A 25,045-nucleotide genomic window follows, 5' to 3' on the forward strand; every position below is an offset into this window, starting at 1 on the left:
CCCACTTCCCTCCCTCCTTCCCTTCCTCCTGTCAGTATTTACTGAGCACTTGCTATGAGTCAGGCAGGGTTCTAGAGCTCAACATTAAAACAAACAGACGAAGTCAGACCCCAGTCCTGCTCTCAGAGTCCTCAGAGTCTGTTAGAAGGGACAAGTGAGAGAACTGGCAATTTCAGTGTGGCTTGATGAGTGCTCCACAAGGGGAGAGAAGAGAGTCCGCCAACTGGGCAGGAATTAGGCAAAGGAGCTGGGTGATGGCAAGAGTGTTCCAGACAGAGGGAAGCCCCCGTGCAGGACCAGGTGGGAAGTGGGAAGGACGGACGCTGAGAGATGAGGCTGGACTAGACAGGGGCTAGATCCGAGGATCTTTTCTGAAGCTGTCTGAACCTTTCTTAGACAGTGGGGACAGTGAAGGTTTGAAAACAGGGCCATCAGGTGGCTGTCATGACCTGACATTGGGCCTGGGAGATGGCAGTATCAGCATAGATATCGTCATGGTTTGGGTGGGGTGGGGGGGGGGCAGCTGCTCGGGTAGCGCAGTCCTCAGATGAGTGCGTGGTGCTCCCATTAGTCCCTGAGCAGGAGGAAGAGGATGCGGGCGGTTTCTTTTCTCTTCTCTTTCCTATTTTCTTTTAAAAACACCATTAGGGCCTGGTGTAGGAATCAGCCAAGGTTAACTGGTAATAAGTCAGGTGGTCTCTTTTGAAGTTGAAAACACTCTTAAATAAGCTCTTGAGGAAGGGCCAGTAAAATTGAAATGGCTAGAGGGCACTTAAACAAAATCATCCACTTATTCTTGAAAGCAACCACAAAGCTATAGGAAATAGTAGTTAAGAAACACGGAAAAAATTCTGACTAAAACAAGTGCTGCCGAAAATCGCCTAGGTCGGAGTATTCTTCAATAAAAGCTGTTTTCTGCTGACGCTATTTTTGCCCTTATGGATGGCCCTCTTCTATTTGATGATCAATTTTCCACAAAGTTTGCCATAATGTTTCCTCAGAGCTTAGGTTTTTTACATTTTAATTCATTCAGTGGCTGTTCTTAACCCAAGACCAAGTATGCTGTTTCCACAATTCAGGATCGTGTTTTCTAGCTGAAAGTTGTTGCTGAAGTCCCAACTTTCTCCTTTTTCTCCACTTGTTTTTGCCTGTCTTGTTTGGAGGAGAATCACTGGAAAGAGGCAGTCTCTAATGGACCAGGTGTAGTCTGTGCTCTGGGCCATTGCACAATGGAACTTGCCTCTGCCTCTCTGTGACATGCATCCTTCGTTCTCCTCAAACTGCCCACTTCTCCCCACCCCAATGCCCTAATCACAAGTGATGTTTCTCTTTCCTGTAGCTTTCCCTCTCCCCAAAGTCCATCTAAGATCCCATTTATCCCCCAAAGCCCATTGCATTCTTCCTGTTCTTTCTGTTCTGAGACAGATAAGCAAATTACAATGTCAAGATGGTGAGAAATTTGTGGTAGAATGAAAACAGCAGTGCTTTACTATTGTTCCTTTTACAGGAGTCTTGTCTTCCCCTACATAAGCAAGAAGCTATTTTTAAAACTATTTTTGTATTTTCATTAGAGCTTAGTTCAGTAGGCTAACTATAAATTAAAAAAAAAAGTGTTTTGATTAAGTTGTGACCCATCCAGAGCTATGATTGCTTTCATTTAGAGGTTCAAGGAGAGATTCTGGCAAAAAATGGGTATAGAAGTCTAATCTTGAGGCGTGACTTCCTTTGGACAAGGGGTGGGGGGCGGGTTTTCAAGAGATGGCTTTGTGATTACAGCGAGGTGTAACCTCAGCAGATGGCTGTTTTGGTGGGTTCTAGAATACTGGACCAGTCTCCATGTCTTCCAGCTCTAAATTCCTGGCATATCTTTCATATCTTATTTTACATAGGACTAGCTCAGAGCAAAATAATGAAGACAGCAGAATAAAGAAGCCTGCAAAATGCCCCCTTTCGCTTGAAGCCTATCCTCAGAGAACTTTCCCACTTACGGACCTTGCTCTGCAAACAAAGCACTGGGAAGTCATTGACCCCTAGTGTGAATTGGCTTCATGGGTTACTCTGTGGAATATCTGTATTTTAAATGGTTGAAGAAACAACAGCAAGAAAATGGGTATCCTGAGGGAAGTTTCCTGCTCTGTGCTGTTGAAGGGTCTTGAGACCTTCAGGACATAATCAGCACATTTTCACTTTTATTCCAAAGTTTTCCACTTAGCTGTCAAGCTTCATTCCTTTACCAATCCTTTTATCACTTGCAACCTAATCAAGATTAAGGAAATCTTGGCCAAAGGTCAAAACCACTTCTGCTTATAAACCAAACTTCTGATATAACTAAAATTTAAACTCTGGGAGCTGGGGTGGTAGAGAGGTGGGGGGAGGGAGGGGAAGAGGGGCAGACTCTGTTCCCCTCGAATACAACGTCCACCTTTCGACAACTTTTCAAGTATATACTTTGACATGCTCGTTGTTCGAACTTAGATTGAATGCTGTTAAAGACGTGAATGGAAGGCTGTGAGACATGGAGCCCCCTTTTCTGTGTTTTTATTTGCTTTTGCCAAAGGTGCAGACCCCGATGTCAGAATATCTCTGTGTGGCATTCATCCTTTCTGAGATTTAGCCTTTTGTTATAATCTGGGCACCCAGTAGAACTGATGCTTGTTAGTCTGCACGGGAGCAGTGGCCTGTAGATCCCAGCTTTTCAGGCATTGAGCATTTATCTGAAGAAGTAGTGGCAGTGGTGGGTCAATGAGGGGACAGACTACAGAAGGAGGCTGGGGCAACTAGAGTGGCCCTTGAGGAGTGTAGGGTAAAGGCTATTTACAGTCTTTCTGGAAGTATTTTAGTGTTTCAGCAGCAGGAACTAGTGTACCAGTGTGATCTGCATCCATCAGTACAGATGCTGATGAGAGAATTGAACTTTGTTAGAAGTGTGCACAAGATAAGGATAAATAAGATCTGAGTAAACATATGAGGGCTCTTATAAGTCAAGTATATCAAATTTAGCATATCTCTTATAGGGCTTTTTCAGGTTCTCTTTGCTAATTTCTTACTGCCTGCCTGTGTTCTGTGTGTGCGAATAATGAGATTCTAGATGTGTGATGATGTAGGTGATTATTTAAAAAATATGTTACCAAAATGCAAGGATTAAATTTTTAGTGAAGGTGATAAAGGAAATCTATCACTCGCTCATCACTCACTCAGGCATTTATAAAATGTGGTATAGGTCACATCCCTGGAGAAAGTAAAAGAAGGAGGACCCCTTAGGCAGCTTCCCAGAGGTTTGTGTGTACTATCATAATCCAATTTAAGAATACAGAGTGACTTTCAGTTTATATTATTCATTCAAGAGGCAAAAGGACCTTTCAAGAGAAAAATATGAACAGTTACTTCCTCATCGAGAGCTCCTTGGAAGAAATGTGCATCTTTTTAATTGAAATATATGGCCTTAGCAAGAGCCTCAGGTACTTAAAACCAAAGCATAAGAAGGATGTTGCATGGAGTTCTTTTGTAAATTGCCACATAGGGTGACTAAATATTTTATTGTGTGGTTGAGAGTCTGTGGACTTATTTCCCTCAAACTCTCAATTACTGCCCAATTGGCGATGCCAGAATGGCTGCGTTAATGGTGTATTACCAGAATTGGTCTGAAGATGGCAGCATTGGGCGACCTATCTCTTTCCCTAAGCACATGCCTCACTTTGCGCAACAGTGTTTTGATTTCAGATTGTCACTCAGATTTTTTTTCTGCTTTATGACAGTATGTTTGTAAATGACTCTGCTTTTATTCTGTCGAAGAGGTCTGATCTATCTTTCCTGTTTTGGCTTTTAGTTAATGATTGTGTGTAATTATATTCAAATAAAATATTTGTAAATAGTTATATATAATTGGTGGTATGTAAAATTTGAAATTCACGAATATCAGCCTTGATGGAGGGCAGCCTTCAATTTGGGAAGTGTTAGTATTATTATTTATTTCTGTTTAAAAGACGTTAGTGGCCAAGAACCTGCGATTCTCTTTTGCAGACTTTCTTAGAAGGCTCAGGGTTTTTGTTTGTTTGCCTGTTTATTTTGAAAATAGGTAGGATATTCATTTGCTAAATCTCCAGGGAATATAGTATAGATCCATATCTGAAGAGTACACTGAGGAAATTAAATGATCTTTTCTCAAAATTTCAAGAAGCAATGAATTATTCTCAAATTCTCTCAGGGGTCATGTAGTGACCCAAATTCTAAGTAGGCTTTGTATTTAAAACCAGACAGTGGAAATGCACAGCCTACCCACCCAGCTCCACTGGTGATCATGCCCAGGTCACTTTGCATTTGAGGTCTCCACCGGCTTTGGAATGAGAACAGTTATCCTGAGCAAGCTCGTAATTCAAATGTTGCTAGCACTGAATGTTCTGGTACAATTGACCATTTATCTCTGTCGATAAATGTAGCTGCAAAAGGAAAACTATCTCAAAGCAAAAGGTGTAATCCTCACAGGACAGTGGGCTCCTGAAGCAGCATCTAGGGGTCTTCCTTGGTCAAGGACAAGAGGAAACCAAAGGGAAAGGGAGATCAGGAATGAGCAGATGGAGCTGTGTAAGGCTACAGTTGCTGGAATGACTCCCAGAGGAGGTATGAGGCCAGACAGCACTCAGAGCTTCAGCAGAGAGGATGCGAGGTGGCTCTTTCCTCTGATGCTGCCCTGATACTAGATGTATACCAACCAGAGACACACTGGTTGAGAGATTTAGTATGACTCTTCAGTCGAATTGATGCACACCTTTTAATTCCTATTCTAAACTAGGATGGAAAGCCAAATCTGTGTCAAGATTGTGCATATGGCATACCATGGAAAATACCACAGTCATTTTCCAAGACTCTCTCAGCCTGCTTTGATTTGGGTCATAATTATGACCGTGCATTATACATGCATTGAGGTATTGTAAGGAAAATAAAAAATGCACTTAATAGGCTGATCTCAATGTTTGTCCAGCGGACCCATATGTGCAATTTAGTGGCTCTCTAACGAGCTAGTACATTTTGTCATTAACTCTTCTGTATTTCGTTTTAAGAATCCAAGGAATTCATATCATGTGCTACACAGGCAATATAAATTAGGAAAATCATTCAAAGGCACATTCAGAATCTACCATGAGATTCTTGTTTTCCTCCATTTTAGACTTTTATTTTCCCACTTTTTGGTTGCAATGGCAAATCATGCAGCTGTTCATCTTTTTACCTAGAAAATTTTAAAATGTGACAGATGTTGGACTCTTTGAAATACCAAGCTCTGGATCTCTTAAATGTCCCCAACTGAACTGGGCCTGGGTAAGTCATTTCATTGCCCTAAACTTGAGTTTCCGTTTGTGAAAAAGGGGCACTGAATTTCAAGGCCTCTTCCAGGCCTTTTGCTCTGAGTTCTCTTCATTGTGTCCAAGATTGTGCAAAAATTTTTGGTGGACAGACTTGAGGGCTGTCTACCTGGAATTATCCTATTTATTATTATTTTGGTGGTGGTGTCTGTCTCATCCCACTGGCATACATGTTCCGTGGGAGCAGAGACTTTGTTGTCTTATTCATTGCATGTCCTTAGAATCTAGAGAAAAGTCTGGCATATAAACACTGCTCAAGGAGTGTTTGTAGAATGGGTGAATGAATGAATGAATGAATGAATGTGACAGACAAGAAGAATGCAGCCTAGGGAGGTGGTGGTCACATAGTTATTTAGAAGCAGGGCCAGGGCTAGGACTTTCTTCCTCCAGGTTATGCTGCCGCAAAACAAATCTAACACGGAGATAATTCTTTCATTCACCATTTGATCATTAATTCAACAAATATTTATTGGGCATTTGTTATGTTTCAGACACTATTCTAGGTTAGTGGTTCTCAATCAGAGGTGATGTTGTCCCCCAGGGAATACTTGCCAATGTCTGAATATTTCTGAGTGTCATAAATTGCGGGGTTGGGGTGGGGGTTGCTGCTGGCATCTAGGGATGATGCTGAATATCATGCAATGCGCAGGACAGCTCCCCACCTTTCCTGAATACCAAATGGGCCAAGTTTGGGAAACCCTGTTCTGGATGAACACACAGAGATGCCTGCCCTTATGAAGTTTGTAGTTTCGTGGAGGGACATGGAGGATAAACAGTACAAACGATACATAAAGAAATTATGGACCAAATAAGATATGTTAGGTGTGATGGAAAGGACAAAAAGGTAGACCAGAGTAAGGGGGAGTGCAGGCGGGCACTCTGGGTGGTGATGGGGTAGAAAGAGTTGTGACTTTAGCCTCTTTAGCAGATGAATCATAAAAAAGAAGGAAATTTTGGGCAGGTCACGGTGGTTCAGCAGGCAGAGCTCTTGCCTGCCATGCCGGAGACTGGGGTTTGATTTCCAATGCCTGCCCATGAAAAAAAAAATTGCCTCTGGCGATTAAGCTCCTGGACTTGGAAATGACCAGTCCTTAGTGTCTAGCCCAGGCTGCAGAGCATTAGACTATTCATCTGTAGAGTTCATCCTTACATTAAAAAAAAAAACAAAACTGAACCAAGGGACATCTTAACCTCCAAATAAAAATAGAGCAAACTGCCAAGGGCTAGAAATAATTATCATTTTCTGCCCCTTTTCAGGAGTGTTTAAATTCTCTTCTTTCTCAACACCTTCAGCACTCTATCATCACTAATGCAGGACAGTGTTAATTTGATGCATTTTATTGCTCAGTGCCAGTTTCTCACTTTACTCTTAGAGAAAAAATAATGTAATTTCAGCCCCTGTCAACAGCTCTGTGAGTTTTTCATTGTGTAGAGATTTCTTTGTCTGTCTAGGTTGATTTATTAAATCCAGCAGAACCAATCATAAATTTTTAATATTTGGGGTAGCTGTAGTAGTTGATTCTGATAAAACTTGAATAAGTTTAATAGTCATTAAAAGTATGTGTGTGTAAATATATATATACACACACACACACATACATTCACATACACACACATATATGCATGCATAGATATACATTTAAGATTTACTAGTAGCATACTGAAATTATAGTTTCAATGATTTGGTAGGCATGTACTTGTGTTTGTGGTTTTTATCTTGTCTCTTTACTACTGTATCCCCAGTATCAAGCATTGGCACCTAGTAGGTACCCAGATGTTTGTAGAATGAATAAAAAATGTCAACTAATTAGTTTGGGATTACTGGATTGTAAACTATCTTTCCACCTTTGTATGAACATGATTTAAGCCTCTGAAACACTACTTAGTAAATATAGTAGCATATCCTTATGGCATTTTCAATGCGACATAGTCATTCATTCCTAAATGTACGTCCTTTTATTTTCAAAATTATTGCCAGTGATACATTTTGACCCATAGGGTTGTGATTTCAGAAAGCATAAGAACCTCTGAAGTTAATGTGTTTCCATATACCTTTAACTTAGGAAGTGTTAAAACAAGTGACTAGGTTTCAATAAATGTGCCTGATTCGAATGTATTTAATTAAGAGACAGTGTTGGAGAAATTGTGCACAGCACACCATTTTATTGTGGGTGCCATTTTATTCTATTGAAGAACTCGTTGACCAGTTGACCGGATGTGTGTCCACGTATTTTTTTTTTTTTCAGTGCTATTTCTTCACAATCGAGTTTGGCCTCTGCAAACAAGAAGGGCAGCTGCGGGCATACGGAGCTGGACTGCTTTCTTCCATTGGAGAATTAAAGGTATGAAGCTGTGAATGAAAATATCCTTCCCAAGAAAACTGGTTCAAGGTCAGGGAAAATATTGATTTGTTTGTGTGAGCATTTCTACCGGCAGATACCCCATAAATATTTAACATGGAGGACTTGTCACTTCAGATGTGGGTGCTGACCTAACTTTTTGCACTTCTGAAAATGGGTCATGCCTTTCTGGGTTTGTGGTATGACTCAAATGGATGAGCAGCCATGTGCAGAAACCAACAGGAATGACAAATGTGTGTTCGAATGCTGGGTAACAAATGGCTGGCCTAAATTTATGCTGAGAAGTGGACGACAAACTACCAGTGAGCCTACTGATTGAAATTCACTTCAGAGGGTGGCTTGGTTACCCTGATTTCTGTCACCCTCACGGCCTCCTAGGGACTCCCAAACGTCTACTTCCGATAGAGGAATTTGAAGCGTCTTCAAAACGAATGTGGGTATAAAACCTCCCAACAAAACCCTAAGCATGTGGTCAGAGAGCTGTCTAACACTTGTAGTGATGCCTAGGGGAATGCTTTTCTTTTTTTTACATTAGAATGCAGTAAAATGATCATTTGTTCAGAAATGGCAGGGGCCTGGAGCATTTGGATAATTTAAATATTCTGGTTACTTAAGAATTGCTATCTATACCACAGTGGGGTGGTAAGTTTTTGCTGAATTTAGAGTGTGATGTGATATATGGTCTGGAAATGGTACTGAAGATAACTTAATATCTCTTATTATTCAGAGCATGATCAAGATTATGTACTCTCCTAGGGTTTTTATTTTGAGCATTGATTATCCTTGTCTAATCTAATAGGGGAATACATGATTATTGGAACGTTTTAGTGGTTTGTGTTTTTGAAAGATTCAATTTAACAGTAGTTTTTTGGGTCTGCTCATTTTATAACCCCATTTGCTCATTATTCCCCAAACATTTGTTGCTCACATACTGTGGGCCTCTGTGCCGGACACTAGGGATAAAAAGAGAAGATGATGATGATGATGATGATGATGATGATGATGATGATGATGATGATGATGATGATGATGATGATGATGATGATGATGATGATGATGATGGGGGAGGAGAAGGGGAGGAAGAGAAAGAAGAGGAGAAGGAGGTGGAGGAGGAAAGGGGCAGAAAAGGAAGACAATAGTCTCAACCAACACTTAAACAGATTTTAGTATTCTAGGTGTGTTTGACACATTAACTCACTTAATTCTTACAATATCTCAATGATATAAGTGAAATTATTATCACAGATGAAAGAACTGAGGCATAAAGGCATTAAGGAGCTTGCCCGAGGTCACATGGCTAATGAGTGTTGGAGCTGGGCTCAAACCCAGGCAGTTCTCGGCTCTGGGATCTGTGCTCTTAATCAATAGATTATCTTGCCTAGAATCCTTGCTATCAAGGAGTGTACATTCTAATGCAAGAGATAAACAACCCACCAGAAGAGACAAAAAGTATAACAAATGTCTGGCACCTGCTAAGCTGTGCCTGCTGAAGACTCTGTTGCCCAAACTAGTTCTTGAGGGATGGAAAGAGTGAGGAAGGAAAGAATACTTTGGGCTCCAGTTAGACCCTGGCAGGCGCTGGGGACTGCTTGGGGCTCCACCTCCAATACAAATGCCTGATGCAATGTGGTAAAATAATTTTTACTAAATTCTCAACAAACAGATCAGTTTCAATGAGTGGCCAAAGCCCTCAGGAAACAGCATTTTATCATATCTCTGTAAACCAAGCCATCTTCTTGATTTCCCTGAAAAAAAGAATTCGAAAATGATGTAGCTCTTGAGCTACATCTATTTCCATTCTCTTCAGAAGGTTTACGAATTACACCAGAAACAAAAGATGCAATCTCTCTCATTCCCTAACTTTTGACAGGGTGTTCTGGTCTGGTTAATGAGGCATGCAGAGGTAGCACCGGGTTGAATCTGTGGCTTTTGTTCCCATTGGCTTAGACAGAATCAGCTGGAAGTGGAAATCAGTCAGGAATGTGTACACTGAAGGGCACTGTCTGCTGCACATCTTCTTGCTCTGGTCCATCACCTCCAGTCATTAGCATTCTTCCATTCTCAAATTTCAACACCCCAACATCCCTATGACTGCTGCTTTGGGTCATTTTTACAATTCTGAAATCCTTTCCATGAGAAATATCTTCTGATTGTTTACTGAGAGTACAGAACATTAGATGCTCTCCTTAGCATCCCTTCTCTCAGCCTCTTCCCTGATTTGCTCTGTGGAACAGCCCATTGCCCTCTCATTGCCCTTCTGACTATTTTCGTCTAACTTTTATTTAATGAACAAATAATGGTCCAGGACTTAGGTAGGGATAACTTCTTTAAAAGCATTGCAATAATTCCTGTGTAAACACTCTTATCCTTATAATTTTGAATGCAGTAAAATATTTCATGATCTAGTTGCAGGCCAAACACAGGTCCCAGCTAAGTTTTGCAGATGTTGGTTAGTCTTTATAACTTGTCCAGGAGTGTCCAAAATTCACCTTTCTCTCCTTGAACAGAATGCATTTAAAACATTTTTGCTCTCAGAGATTCAATTTTCCTGAGGCCTAGATGTTGTACTTCAGAGCCTGCTGAGTTCTTCCATGTGGTATATATAGTTTGGAGGATAACTTTCATTTTTTTCCACCCTATTTTTTTCTTTCGACGGTGCTTACTTTTATCTTTGAAGAGAGAAACCAAATAAATATGGAAAAGCTTACAAAAACTAACCTAAATCTGATAACCATAAAGACTATTTTTCTTCCAGCAGTAGTGTGCCCTCTTTTGTTCCAAGTATGTGTTCTGTGATGTGCTTTCAGGAATTCCAAAAGTGTGTTTGGGTGGAACCTTTCCATACCTCCTCTCACTGTAGAGAACAGTTAATAATGAGCTAAATCATCTGGAAATGTGACTTTAACAAAAGGATGAAAAGAGGGTAATTGATGAGCTTGCACTGACACTATAGCTTGTGACTTTCCTTTCACACTTTTTCTATCCCAGAGCTGACCTTGCTGTAAAAGGACATCAGTTTTTCATTACTATCATTCATTCATAAATTTTATTCAACAAATACAAAATGGATGGTCTCAGATTTTAAGGAAGTTGGAGTCTCTAGTAGGGAAGTTTGGAGAAAGTGATTGATAGAGATTTTTTTTGAACTTAATTCTGGAGGAGCAACAGTGAACTCTATTCACATTAAATGGTAAGGAAATTTGAGTGCTAACTGACGGATTGACTGTGTCTGATATCAAAAAAGCTAATCCATCTCAAAATAAAAGGCAATTGCTACTTCTTTTTCATGGGTAATGTCTAATTCTTTATCTCCTTAAGTTCAGAGATTACATTTTTTAGTGACTGGCCCCATAGTAATTGCTGGAATATTACATATAAATGCATCTGTTCCGCTTTTCAGGTTTTGATGAAGCTGATGGATTTTCAGATTTTTTATATTTAATTAACGGTTCTTATTTTTTGGCTTTAGTTTTAGGATATCCTTGGACAGTGATATAGATATGAAGTAGCTTGTCTTTGTCATAGCTATTAATCGGCGTTTGTTTACAGCAGCTTTCTTTGTATTGTGATAATTTGTGTTTAAGACCACTTGCAGCAACTCTGTGAGGCAGTTAGAATTACTGCCATGCTGTAGAGGAGAAGCCCGAGAGGACTGAGGCCATGCGGCAGGTCAGTGGCGTGGCTGGAGTTAGGACTAGTAAGTTTCTGAGCTCTCAGACCTTTTTCCTTCTGGATTGCTCGTGCCCCACTTCCTCTTCTTTCCTTGCATGAAGTTAGCAGTTTCAGCAAACGTGGGAGCACTGGAGAACTAAAAACAGTGTCTTCAGCCTTTATGAAGGAATTGCCTGAAGAGTGTGGTAGTTAGATTCAGGTGTAAACTTGGCCAGGTGAAGGTGCCTAGTTCTGTTGCTGTGGACATGAGCCAATGGCATGTGAACCTCATCTGTTGCTGATTACATCTGCAGTCAGCTAGGAGGTGTGCCTGCTGCAGTGAATGATGTTTGATTTAATTGGCTGGTGCTTAAATGAGAGAGCTTAATATAGCACAGCCTAAGCAGCTCAGCATACCTCATCTTAGCATTCACCGCTCAGCTCAGGCCTTTGGAGATGCAGAAAGGAATCACCCCGGGGAAAGATGCTGGAACCCAGAGGCCTGGAGAGAAGACCAGCAGAGATCGCCCTGTGCCTTCCTGCGTAAGAAAGAACCTCAGTTGAAAGTTAGCTGCCTTTCCTCTGAGGAACTATATGTTAACTAAATGAATCCCCTTTTATTGAAAGTCAATCCGCCTCCACTGTGTTGCATTCTGGCATCAAGCAAACTAGAAAAGGGAGGTTGTCCCCTTGCTTCTGCAATTTATACAAACTCATGAAAACTTCAGCATCTTTGGTAAAGAAAAATAGTGATGCCGTCATTGCCCAATTTGGCAATAGGGATGTTGACATCACATTGTGCTTGGTTAGCAGGACAGACATTTGAGGGAGATTAAAAAATCACCATATGTAACTATATATTTGCTGTGTTCTGATGTGGGAAAAGATGATTGTGGTGTGAGTGTAGGAGTGTTTGCAAATTCTTATTTGGAATCTAGAGCCCAAACTACCCATAAACCTGACTTCACGCTTGAGTTTTTTTTTCAACCTTAACCAGTCCTAATATAGAGAGTGAGGATCACAGGGTTTACATCCAGAATTGTTGAAATAATAATTTCTGTGTCATTGCAAAGACTGGGAGGAAGGGAGATTCTAAATTTATGAAAGGCACAAACAGCTGCTGTTCACGGGCAGGTGAGCCCATGGTTCCTCCTCTGTGGGTTCCAGACCCCTGGGGAAGAGGATGCACAAATGGTGGAAGGTATGGCTCAAAGTATCTTGTGCATCAAGCATCATCTCTACCCTGAATTAGCAATGAGAACTCTACTGGGAGCGTCCCATGACTCAGGCACTTTGCATGCATTGCCTACTTTTAATCCTTACCACAACCCTGGGTTGTAGATGCTGTAGTTTTCCCAGTTTGCAGATGAATGATCTGCTGCTTATAGAAATGAAGTAACTTGCCTGAAGTCCCATAGCAAGGAATGAAGCTAAATTTGAACCTCAACTTCCCTGTCTTAAAGACCTATGCTCTTAGTTACCTTATTATATTATTTAGTAACAATTGGGTTATGGGAAATTTTTTATTAAAAAGGGGTTTGTGTATATTCAGAAAGTTAGAATGGCAAATAGGAGTTTGCTCATGTGCTAAAGAGAGTTACTTGATGATGGCCATCTGAGTGAAAAGGCCACATCCAAGCTCAATGGGAAAGGCTGCTGTGGTCGATTCATACTGGGTGGGGTGGAGGGAGGGGATGGTAGCGTGAATGCTGTATATTTGCAGGCTCAAGTAAAACCGCATTCCAAGAAGAATCTTAGAATTCATTTAGGTCCATCTTTTCAGCTTATGGAAGAGAAAACTGAGGCCCAGCCTGCAGAAGTTCCCCTCATTTGATATCATATCTAGCCCCTGGGAAAGCTAAGTTTAGCACCCAAGACTCCTGGCTGCCAGTCCTGTACCTTTGCCTTTAGCGCTATGGATAAATCCAAAACAGTCCTTGTAGAAGTGCTTAGATGAGAGAAAGTGGCTCTCTAGCATTAATTATTTTTAAAATGGTTTGATAGTAAAAGACTGTCAGCCAGATTCTTTCAGTGTCATGAAGCCTCTCTGTACAGTTGGATTAATTCTTGCAGACTTCTGGACATCAGCTGTTAACATTTCAAGAAGGATTTACTACAGAGTTCCCCCGGCACATCGAATAATTTGGTTCAATGTCTACAGAGAATCCACTCTGGGTATAGAGATTGGGCACAGTAGCTGCTCCCCCAAATGGAGGCATGAGACATGGATGGGAGTGGAGAAACAGATGCAGTATGTCTTCACTCCAGTGGGCAATCAATGGCCTTTGGAATCAAGGGAGACATGGATGCCATTTTATGTCCCCCGGACCACTCTCTAGAATTCAGAGGCAGGGGACCTCATGGCTGCATGAATGATCCTGACAGTCATTCTACAAGAGAGCTCCCTACAGGTTAATGCAACGGTTTGTAGGAGTGATCACCACCTCATTTGTTGGCCGCATCCACTGGTTGTTCCCCCAGCCCCTGGGTGTTGTATGGCTTTCTTGTCATTCTCCAGGCTCATCCTCGAGTACTATTATTATCCCCGTTTGCAGAAGAGCCAAGAAAAAGTGCTGCTCCCATTCTCCAAGGATGGAGAGGCCGCCAGCAGGTTTCCAGCCCATCAGATACAGAAGCTACCTGAGGATACTTGGCATCTATGGGAGCTTACAACAACCAACTTCCAGTTTTCCTTTGAATGTTACATTAGGCAAATATGATATATTTTGCCTAATGGTCTTTGCTTCACATTACACTTTCTGAACCCACTGACTTGTCTGAAGTCTGAGGCAGAGCACCCTGCCTTCTAGTTTACAGGCATTTATTCTGCCAGGGCCCACAGATAAAATAATCGTCTAGACTTTCATTTTGTTGTTATTTTATTTTACTAGAGAAGTTGTGGGTTTACAGAAAAATCATGCACAAAATACATGCTATGCTACCCTAATATGAATGCCTTGCATTAGTGAGGGGCATTTGTTACGATTGATGACAGCACATTTTTATAGTTGAACTGTTATCTATAGTTAACTATAGCTCATGTTTAACAAGCAGTATTTGAGTTGTACAGTCCCATGGATTTAAAAAATATTATTCTAGTAATATATATACAACCTAAAATTTCCCTTTAACCACATTCAAGTATATAAATTGGTGACGTTAATTACACTTGTAATGTTGTGCTGCTATCACTACAGTCAGGTACCAAAACTTTTCCAACAATGTACAATTTAAGCATTAACTCCCTATTCCTTATTCCCACCCTATCCCCTGTATTTGAGCTTCTGACACTATGAGTTTGCTTGTTCTAAATATTTCCTATCACTGAGATTGTGTAATATTTGTCCTTTTGTGTCTGGCTTATTTCACACAACATGATGATTTCATGGTTCATCCGTGTTGTCACAAATATCAGAACTTCATTCCTTTTTTTTTGTATGCTGTATGGCAGGGGTCACATTTAATTCTTTTTCCATATAAATGTCCTATTATTGCAGCAACATTTGTTGAATTTTTTGTAGTTTGTTTTGCTTGTTTGCTTTTGGAGAGTGTGTGGGCTGGGAATCAAACCCAGGTCTCTCTCATGGTAGGTGAGAATTCTACCCTTGCACACCCAGAACTTCATTCTTTTTTATGATAGACTAATACTCTATTGTACACACACACACACACACACACACACAGACCACATTTTGTTTACCTGTTCATCAGTTAATGGATAGTTGGATTGCTTCCATCTTTTGGAAATTGTAAATAATGTCACTATGATGAGCATAATGTGCAAATATTTATTTGAGTCCCTGCTTTCAAGTCTTTTGGGTATATGCCTAGAAATGGGATTGCCAGATAGTATGGGAATTCTATATTTAATTTTCTGAGAACCCATCAAACTGTCTTCCACAGCAGCTGCACCATTTTACATTCCTGCCAGCAATTAATGAGTATTCCTATGTTACCACATCTTCTTCAACACTTGTAATTTTCTATCTTTTAAATAGTATTCATTCTAGTTGGTGTGAAATGATATCTCACTGTGGTTTTGATTTGTGTTTCCCTAATGGCTAATGATAACAAACATCTTTTTTTGGCTCTTTGTGTATCTTCTTTGGAGAAACGCCTTTTCAAGTCTTCTGCCCATTTTTAAATAGGATTATTTGATTTTTTTGTTGTTAGGTTGTAGGATTTCTTTAGGTATTCTGGATAGTAAACCCTTATCAGATATGTGGTTTCCAAATACTTTTGCCCATTGTATAAGTTGCTGTTTTACTTTCATGATATAGTCCTTTAAGGTGCAGAACTTTTGAGTTTTGATGAGGTCCCATTTGCTTATTTTTTTTGTTGTTGTTGCTTGTGTTTTGGATATAAAGTCTAAGAAACCATTGCCTAACACAAGATCCTGAGGATTTTCCCTACTTTTTCTTCTAGGAGTTTGAAAGTTTGGGCTCTTATATTTAGGACTTTGATCCTTTTTTGAGTTGATTTTTGTATAATGTGTGAGGTAGGGGTCTACCTTCATTTTTTTTTACAAATGGTGATGCAGTTTTCCTAGCACCGTTCATGGAAGACACTAGTCTTTTCCAATGGAGTAGTCTTTGTCTCTTTGTCAAAAATCAGTTGGTAAGGAGACAGTAGAGGCTGAGCAAATGCTTCCAGCCTCTCTGCCTCTCCTGCAACACTCAGCTCCATGAACCACCCCCTCCAAACCCCGCTTGCCTGTCCACCATGGTTGACAAGCAGGCAGGCTTTGATGATGCAGTGGAAGAATGTGTGATCAGTGAGTAGTACAAAATAGGGAAAAAGAACATTTCTTTTCTTTGTGATTTGATCATGACCCATGCTCTGGAGTGGCCCAGTCTCCCTGCACAGTGGCTTCCAGATGTAACCAGACCAGAAGGAAAAGATTTTAGCATTCATCGACTTATCTTGGGTACAGGGACATGAGATGAACAGAACCATCTTGTAACAGCCAGTGTACTGCTCCTTAATGATGATGTTCAGTTTGATGCATCACATTATGACAGTGAGAAAGGAGAATTTGGAGGTTTTGGCTCAGTTAGTGGAAAAATTGAAATAGAAATCAGGATCATCCATGAAGGAGAAGTGAACAGAGCTCGTTATATGCCCCAGAACCCTTGCATCATTGCAACAAAGTCTCCATGCAGGTGAACCATCCTTCTAAACCAGACTCTTCTGGAGAGTTTAACCCAGACTTGTATCTTCATGGACATCCGAAGGAAAGCTATGGGCTTCCTTGGAACCAAATCTTAGTTGGCACTTAGTGCTTTAGTTGACCACACCATCTGCTTATGGGACATCAGTGCTGTTCCAAAAGAAGGAAAAGTGGTGGATGCAAAGACCGTCTTTCCAGGGCACACAGCTGTAGTAGAAGATATTTCCTGGCATCTGTTTCATAGGTCTCTGTTTTGGTCAGCTGCTGATGATCAGAAACTTATGATCTGGGATACTCAGTCAAACAATACTTCCAAACTGAGACACTCAGTTGATGCTCACTGCTGAACTGAAGTGCCTCTCCCTCAATCCTTACAGTGAGTTCATTCTTGCCACAGGATCAGCTGACAAGACTGTTGCCTTGTGGGATTTGAGAAATCTGAAACTTAAGTTGCATTCCTTTGAATCACATAAGGATAAAATATTCCAGATTCAGTGCTTACCTCACAATGAAACTATTTTGGCTTCCAGTGATACTGATCATTGAATGTCTTGGATTTAAGTAAAATTGGAGAAGAACAATCTCTAGAAGATGCATGAAGATGTTTATTCATGGTGGTCACACTGCCAAGATACCTCATTTCTCCTGGAATCCCAATGAACCTTGGGTGATCTGTTCTGTATCAGAAGACGATATCATACAAGTATGGCAGGTGGCAGAGAACATTTATAATGATGAAGACCTTGAAGGAAGTGTGGATCCAAAAGGACAAGAATCCTAGATATGTCTGCACTTGTGATTTTTAACTCCTCTGTTTTCCTCTCAACCCTGAGATTGACTTAGCACTGGTTTTGAGACACAGACTTTGTTGGCTATCCCTCTGTTGTTTACCATCAACAATGATATTAGCCCAGACATTAGATGTTTTCTAAATATTAACTGGGGGACTTGATTCAGCAAAGCCACAAACTTGTATTTAAATTTTCTTCAGGAATTTTCTAGAATCAAACCCACGTCTGAAGTAGGCACAGAGGAGGGAATATATGTGTGTGGTCATTTTTATGCTTATGCTAATTCCCGAGCTTTTCAGGCTTACTTAAGGTTAGAGTGGATAAGGAATAGAGCCACACTGGGTGGGCGTCTTAGCCATGATATATAGACTGTAATTCAGGAAATAGGGGAGAGATTCAAGTCATATAAATTCCTACTTTAAAATGGTTACACCTGATTTTCCAGGATACACATTTTCCTATGTAGACCAGTCTCCTCTCAGTTTCTTCAGTTAAATCAAAAGTTTATTTTACATGTTCTTCTTTCCCTTTGCTCATTCATGTATTTCTTGAACTGTTTCATGTTCTTTCTTTTCTGTGAAATGGTTGTTTTTTAAAAACTTGGGACCACCAAATTGTAAAAGATGTATGTTTTTACCTGACAGTTATACCATAGGTAGACTGTCCAGTTAAGTTGAGAAGAATGACTCAAAAGTTGATATTTGTTTGTTTGTTTGTTTGTTTTTGCATGGGCAGGCACCAGAAATTGAGCTCGGGTTTCCGGCATGGCAGGCGAGAATTTTGCCACTGAGCGTCCGTCACACCAACCGATATTTGTTTTTAATATTAATTAAAACTAGTCCTGGATAAGAGTTTTGCACTTTTTTTTTTAGGACTTAGTCCTTGACCACTGGTTTGGTACCATCTCCCTTTTGGGTGACCTATTTCACCAGCAGGCCTGTTATTCTCCATGACTAACTGTATGATGTTTATAATGGGATAAATTGCTTTCCTACATTAAAAAAAATCAGTTGGTAAATGAGAGTGTTGATTTTTGAACTCCCAATTTGATTCCATTGTTCTGTGTCTGTTCTTATGCCAGTACCATGCTATTTTGATTGCTGTGCTTTGTAATAAGTTCTAAGATTGAGAAATGTGAGTCCTCCAACTTTGTTCTTCTTTTTCAAGAAGGCTTTACCTGTTCAGGACCCTTTATCCTTCCATATAAATTTGAAAATTCACTTTTCCATTTCTGCAAAGGAAGCTGTTGGAATTTTAGGATTCTGTTGAATCTGTAAATCACTTTGGGTAGAACTGACATCCTAACAATAGTCTTTCAATCCATGAAAACAGGATGTCCTTCCTTTTATTTAGGTCATCTTTGATTTCTTTTAGCAAGGTTTTGTAGTTTCTGTGTCCAAGTCCTTTATGTCCTTAGTAAGATTTATTTCTAGGTATTTGATTATTTTTGCCGCTATTATAAATGGATTTTTTCCTTGATTACTTTTTCTGATTGTTCAATACTAGTATATAGAAAAAGTACTGATTTTTTTTTTTGGTGTTTATCTTGAATGCTCCTTCTTTGTTGAATCCAATTATAAGCTCTAGGAGCTTTCTTGTAGATTTTTCAGGATTTTCTGTATGTAAGATCATGTCATCCGCAAATAGGGAAAATTTTACTTTATCCTTTCCAATTTGGATGCCTTTTGTTTTAGTTTCCTTGGTTGTGCAAGCAAATACAACACAATGGGTTGGCTTAAACAATGTAATTTATTATTATCATGGTTTTGAGGTCAGGAGAAAGTCCAAATCAAAAACCCATCAAGGTGATGCTTTCTTCCTGAAGACTATGGTGTTCTCAGACTGGCTGCCAATGATTCTTGGTTCTTAGCTTGTCACATGGCAAGGCACTTGGTGGCATCTCCTGGCCTCTTCTTTCTCTCCCAGGTTCTGCTTAACTTCAGTTTCTTGCTTCTTGTGGCTTTTTTTTTTTTTCTGTCCAAATTTCATTCTGCTTACAAAGAAGTCTAGTAAATGGCTTGAGACACATCCTGTTTGAGTTGGGCCATACCTTAACTGAAGTAACCTCACCAAAAGGTCCTACTTATAATGGGTTCACTTCTAAAGGAATGAATTAAGTTTAAGAACATATTTTTATGGGGTACATATAGCTTAAACCCCATACCTTTTATTTATTTTTCTTACCTAATTGCTCTGGCTAAAACTTCAGTACAATGTTGAATAACAGTGCTGACAATGTGCATCGTTGTCTTGTTTCTAATCTCAGAGGGAAAGTTTTCAGTCTTTCATGCTTAAGTATAATAATAGCTGTAGATTTTTCAAATATGCCCTTTATCATTGTGCTGGTTTGAAAGTATTTCATGAAAAGTCATGTCCTTTAATCCCAATTCAGTATTGTAGGGTGGAAAGTCTTTTGATTAGATTATCTCAATGAAGACATGACACTCCCAGTTTGCATGTGTGACCTTGCGGTTAGATTATCTCCATGAAGATATGGCACACCCAATTTGTGGGTGTGGCCTTTTGGTTAGATGGAGATGTGATTCTGTCCATTCAAAGTGGGTCTTGATTAGTGTACTGGAGTACTTTAAAAGGGGAAACGTTTTGAAGAAAGCTTAGATGCAGATGCTTTAGAGAACAGTTGCTTTGGAGCTGACAGAGCCACGGATGTTTGGAGATGCTTGGAGTGCCGACAGAGAAAGCAGATGCCTAGATACAGACAGAGTCCAGCAGACATCACTATGTGCCTTTCCATGAGATGTTAAGCAAGCCAGAACCATGAGTTGTGTACTGGAGGAACTAAGTGAAGGCCTAAAGATGCTTAGAAAGGAAACCACTGGCATCGGAAGCTGGAAGCAACGGAACCAGGAACAAGGGCCAGTAGATAGCAGTCATGTGCCTTCCCAGCTACAGAGGTGTTCTGGACAGCATCAGTCTTTCTTGAGTGAAGCTAATTTCTTATTGATGCCTTACTTGGGACATTTTCATGGCCTTAGAACTGTAAACTTGTAACATAATAAATTCCCTTCATTTAAAAGCTGTTCCATTTCTGGTATATTGCATTCCAGCAGCTTTAACAAACTAAAACAATCAGGTTGAGAAAGTTTCCTTCTATTATTAGTTTTCTAAATGTTTTTATCCAAAAGGGTGCTGGATTTTGTCAAATGCCTTTTCTGCAATCATTACAATCATCATGTATTTTTTCTTCCTTCAGTCAGTGTGGTACATGACATAATTAATTTTCTTATATTGTTCCACACTTATATAGCTGGCATCAATTTGGTTTGCTAATATTTTGTTGAGGAATTTTTGCATCCATATTCTTAGGAGATATTGTTCTTTCTTTTCTAGTGGTTCCTTTATCTGGCTTTGGTCTGAGAGTGACCTTGGCTTCATAGAGTGAATTAGGGAGAGTTCCCTCCTCTTTAATTTTTTTGGAAGCGTCTGAGTGGAATTACTGTTAATTCATTTTGGAATGTTTGGCAAAATCCCCTATGAAAATATATGGTTCTGGGCTTTTCTTTTCTGTGAGGTGTTTTGGTTTGCTAAAGCTTCCTTCAAGAAAGGCCAATTAAGTCTGGGGTTTCTCTGTCACATGGGAAGGTCCTTTGCCCCTGGGTTTCATTGCTTTCATCAACTGGTTCCAGTGGCTTCCTTTCTGAACTTCTGTCTGTATCTAAGCATTTCCAAACACCTGTGTCTGTTTTTTCATATCTCTGCTCTCTGTGTCAGCTCTTTTAAGGACTCTAGTAAACTAATTAAGACCCACCTGGAATGGGCAGGATCACATTTCCATGGAAATAATCTAATCAGAAGCCCCAACCACAGTAAGTCTGCACTCACAAGATTGGATTAAAAGAGCATGGCTTTTCTGGGTTATATAACAGTCTCAAACCAGCACAGGAGGTTTTTGATTACTGATTCAACCTCTTTACTAGTTAATGATTTGTTGATATCTTCTGTTTATTCTTGAGTCACTGTAGATAGTATATGTGTTTGTTGGAATTGTCCATTTCATCTAGGTTATCTAATTTGTTGATATACAGTGGTTCATAATATCTTTTTGTCATAATATCTTTTTGTCATCCTTTTTATTTCTCTGGGCTCAGTAGGAAGATCTCCCTCTCATTTCTGATTTTAGTTATTTATTTCTTCTCTCTTTTTTCTTTATCTGTCTAGCTAAAGGTTTCTCAGTTTGATTAAGACTTTCAAGGGAACCATCTGGGCTTCTCTTGATCTGCTTTAATCCCCTTTACCAGTTAAAACAGACTAAATGAACTCCTGTGGGTGGGGTTCAGTGAAATTGTCACATGATGAATTTTTCCAAAACCACACTGATTTCAGTATTTGTTATTGTGCGCGCGCACGCACACACACACACACACACACACACACACACACACGTCCTGGAGGCATCCTCTGCACACAGTGACTGCTAACATTGCTTATGTCCTATCCAAGTGTCACAGATCCAAGCAGATGCATTTCGCCTCCCTGTTCTTGCCGTTACCCAGTGAAAACTCAAGTTCCCTCAGGGGGGCAATGCCATTCTGTCCCTGCCACTGAGCACACGTGTGAGAGAGTCAAAAGATTGAGGACTGAGTCAGTCACTGCACTTCCTTCCTTATGTACTGATGGATGAATAGACAATTAGAGCAACATACTATAGATAAATTGCAACCAAAGCGTATGGCTACAAAGACGGCAACTTCTAATGTTGAAAATCACAGCAAGGCAACAGGAAGCCATTTGTTGCAGTGAAGCAATAGCCCTCATAAAAGGCAATTTTGTTTCTTGAAACTGTGAAGTTGTTTTAAAATGTGGACAGAATTATTAGACATGTGGAGCCTAAATTCCCTGATGTTCACAGTACCGTATTGAATCTAGCACAAAATACATTTGCGGGTGTAGTGACCTTCTACTCATAATGAAGTTGTTCTTCGGGTCAAAAATATGTGTACACTCTGAGAAGCCCCCTGGATTGCCTAATTCATATATGCATTGAACTGGACAATGGAATTTTGTGGGAAAGCAAATCACACAGGGTAGGAACTATGTGCTCTTTCTCGTGTGTGTCGTTCCTTTGGTTCTCAATTGCATTTTCAAACTTAGGGAACCACAGTCTTTTTTTGTGGAGGGTGGCAAATCATTCCACTCAGTTTGAAATTGTTGGGGGAATGCACAAAGAATATTGAACAGGAAAGGGTCTTCAGATTTTCTCTGGGAAACCTTAGCCACTAGATATTGAGAAAGTAGAAAAGTACTTTGGGTTGAATCCGGAGGCTAGAATAGAGAGTGTCTCCAGAAATTACCCAGCCAAAACCTCTCATTTACAGTTGAGGAAATGTAGGCACAGGGAGGTTAAATAATTTGCCAAAGTTATCTAGTTAGATAGCAGCAAAATTTGAACTAGAGCCCAAGTTTTCTAATCTTCAGATCAAGGCAATTTTTGCTATCCCATTTCTCTCTTTCCTACAACTAATTTATCACTTAAATTAAGGAAAACATAGAATCTAGGGGAATATTTCTTAAAGCATAGTTTGCAAACATTGTCAGCGACAACTTGGATGCCTTTATAATGTGAGTTTCTGGGTTTCGCTCAGACGTACTAAATAAACTTGAGATCTGGGTACCTGCATTTTTTACAAGTTCCTCAGTGATTCTCATGCACATTAAGTTTGAGGACCATCCATCTCCAGGGTCTATAAATAGGCTGGTGGCATATAGCAGGAAATGGTCACAAACTTTTATCATCACTGAATTTATCTTGAGAATACAGTCATTCCTGATTCTTTGCTGTTCTTAGTGCCACTCAAGTAGTGAGCAAAAGGGAGTTAATGATGGTTCAAAGAGTAATTGCACTAGTTTTCCCATTTTCCTAATGCCTGCTCTGGGCATAACTATAACTATTAATATAAGCGCTTTTTTCCCACCTGGCAATGTTTATCTGCTGTATATTTGCTCTGCTGTATTTGGTGGCAGGTAAATGGTTGCTTTGCAAGAATATTCAAATATCCAGGCCCACTCCAGACTCTGTTGATACACAGTGCCTGGCCTCAAAATGTCTCACAATTAGTCCACAAATAGTTCAGTCAGAGCCCCAATTACCTCTCCACGCAGGCAATTATTACTTCTGCCATTTAAGTGAAATTTTAGTACGTTCCTTATAGCAACAAATTTATGAGCATACGTGTGCTGTCCCTGCTTCTATTCAGAGCACACGTTTAAAATTCCATTTCTGTTGGGATATAGCCCTGGACTGTCCTTCAGTATGAATTTGGCTAATAATAAGTAGAAGAATACCATAATCTCATTTTTTTCCCTCAACACTTAAAGACTTAAAAAAACACAAACCTGTGCCCAGTTTACCTTGCCCATGGGAGAGCTCCGTATTTCATGACGGAGCAACAACAGAGCAGCCTGGTAGGATTTACGGAACTATCGAATGTATTGTGGAAATGTGATGTGATGGCACATTGGAAGTCTCATTATGGAGTCTCATGGGTTTTGTGGTATGTTTTGCAGCATGCTCTTTCTGACAAGGCCTGTGTGAAAGCCTTTGACCCAAAGACAACTTGCTTACAGGAATGCCTTATCACCACTTTCCAGGAAGCCTACTTTGTCTCAGAAAGTTTTGAAGAAGCCAAAGAAAAGATGAGGTAAACTCGATTTCCTTCCATCCGAAGAAAATTACTTTTTATTTTTTTGACTCTGCTCCTTCCTTCTATCTGTCTCCTGTACTGCTGGGATTGATTGCATATCCTTCTATTTCTGTTTATTCTGCAGGGATTTTGCAAAGTCAATTACCCGTCCCTTTTCTGTGTACTTCAATCCTTATACACAGAGTGTTGAAATTTTGAAAGACACCAGAAGTATTGAAAATGTGGTGCAAGACCTCCGCAGTGATTTGAACACAGTGTGTGATGCCTTAAACAAAATGAACCAATATCTGGGGATCTGATACCTGGGACCCACATTGTTGCCAGCACAATCTTTGCAGGGGGTTGGGGGAAGAGATGGGGGCTTAGCCACAATTCAGTCAATGTCACATAACTCCAATACCTTTCTGTGTCATGACTTGACTAGTAAGCATGCAGTTTGATGTATCTCCACATACTTGTAACTTATTGTGTCGTGCAAAATACTGCAAGGAACCCAATGACAGATAATCATTGTATGAAAGATTGAAATATATTTAAATGTTTTATGTAAGTTTGACATTCCTGCTTCGTGTCCTTAACCAAACTGCATCTATTTAAAATTTGTAACAGCTCTCCTATGATTCTAGCTTATGACCTTTTCTTCCTCAGATCTAAGCCTCTTCTCTGTGTTCATTAGATACAATGAACATAACAGTGAAGTTGTTTCCATTTTCAATAGTATCAGTATTTTCACAGCACTATTTGAGATAAACTCAGACTCTTATGAAACTTCCTATCACAATAACAAAAGGTTCAGTATTCTGTTTCAAAAACCATTAGGGTAACACAGTAGTGGGAGTGATTTTTCAGTTGGATGTTTATACAGTGCAAGAAAGAAAGACCATGTTACAGATGGAATGTATAGTCTGCAAACAGTGTGGTTTGCTTCACAAAGTATCTTGGAAGATAATATCCCAAAAAGGACGTTAGGTGTACTAAAGAGTGGGGAATTATGATAGGATTATGAATTTTGCTGGGGAATAGAGTGTATCACCATGTTCAAGCATTTAATTCA

General features: G+C 39.9%; 1 protein-coding gene and 1 pseudogene across 1 annotated transcript in view; both read left to right on the forward strand.

Moving 5' to 3' along the window:
- The window catches only part of TPH2 (tryptophan hydroxylase 2), a 103,160-nt gene extending 78,824 nt beyond the window's left edge, over positions 1 to 24,336 (forward strand). The window contains exons 9-11 of the mRNA XM_077111448.1: positions 7,604 to 7,699; positions 23,855 to 23,988; positions 24,116 to 24,336. Of these exons, the coding sequence (XP_076967563.1) occupies positions 7,604 to 7,699; positions 23,855 to 23,988; positions 24,116 to 24,290 (405 nt within the window). The 3' untranslated portion in view covers positions 24,291 to 24,336. The remainder of the gene's footprint in view (positions 1 to 7,603; positions 7,700 to 23,854; positions 23,989 to 24,115) is intronic.
- On the forward strand, positions 16,111 to 17,477 carry LOC143690195 (histone-binding protein RBBP4 pseudogene; annotated as a pseudogene).
- Positions 24,337 to 25,045: the final 709 nt, after the last annotated feature.

The sequence above is a fragment of the Tamandua tetradactyla genome, chromosome 7 (assembly GCF_023851605.1).
Source record: "Tamandua tetradactyla isolate mTamTet1 chromosome 7, mTamTet1.pri, whole genome shotgun sequence".
In the NCBI taxonomy this organism is placed as follows: domain Eukaryota; kingdom Metazoa; phylum Chordata; class Mammalia; order Pilosa; family Myrmecophagidae; genus Tamandua; species Tamandua tetradactyla.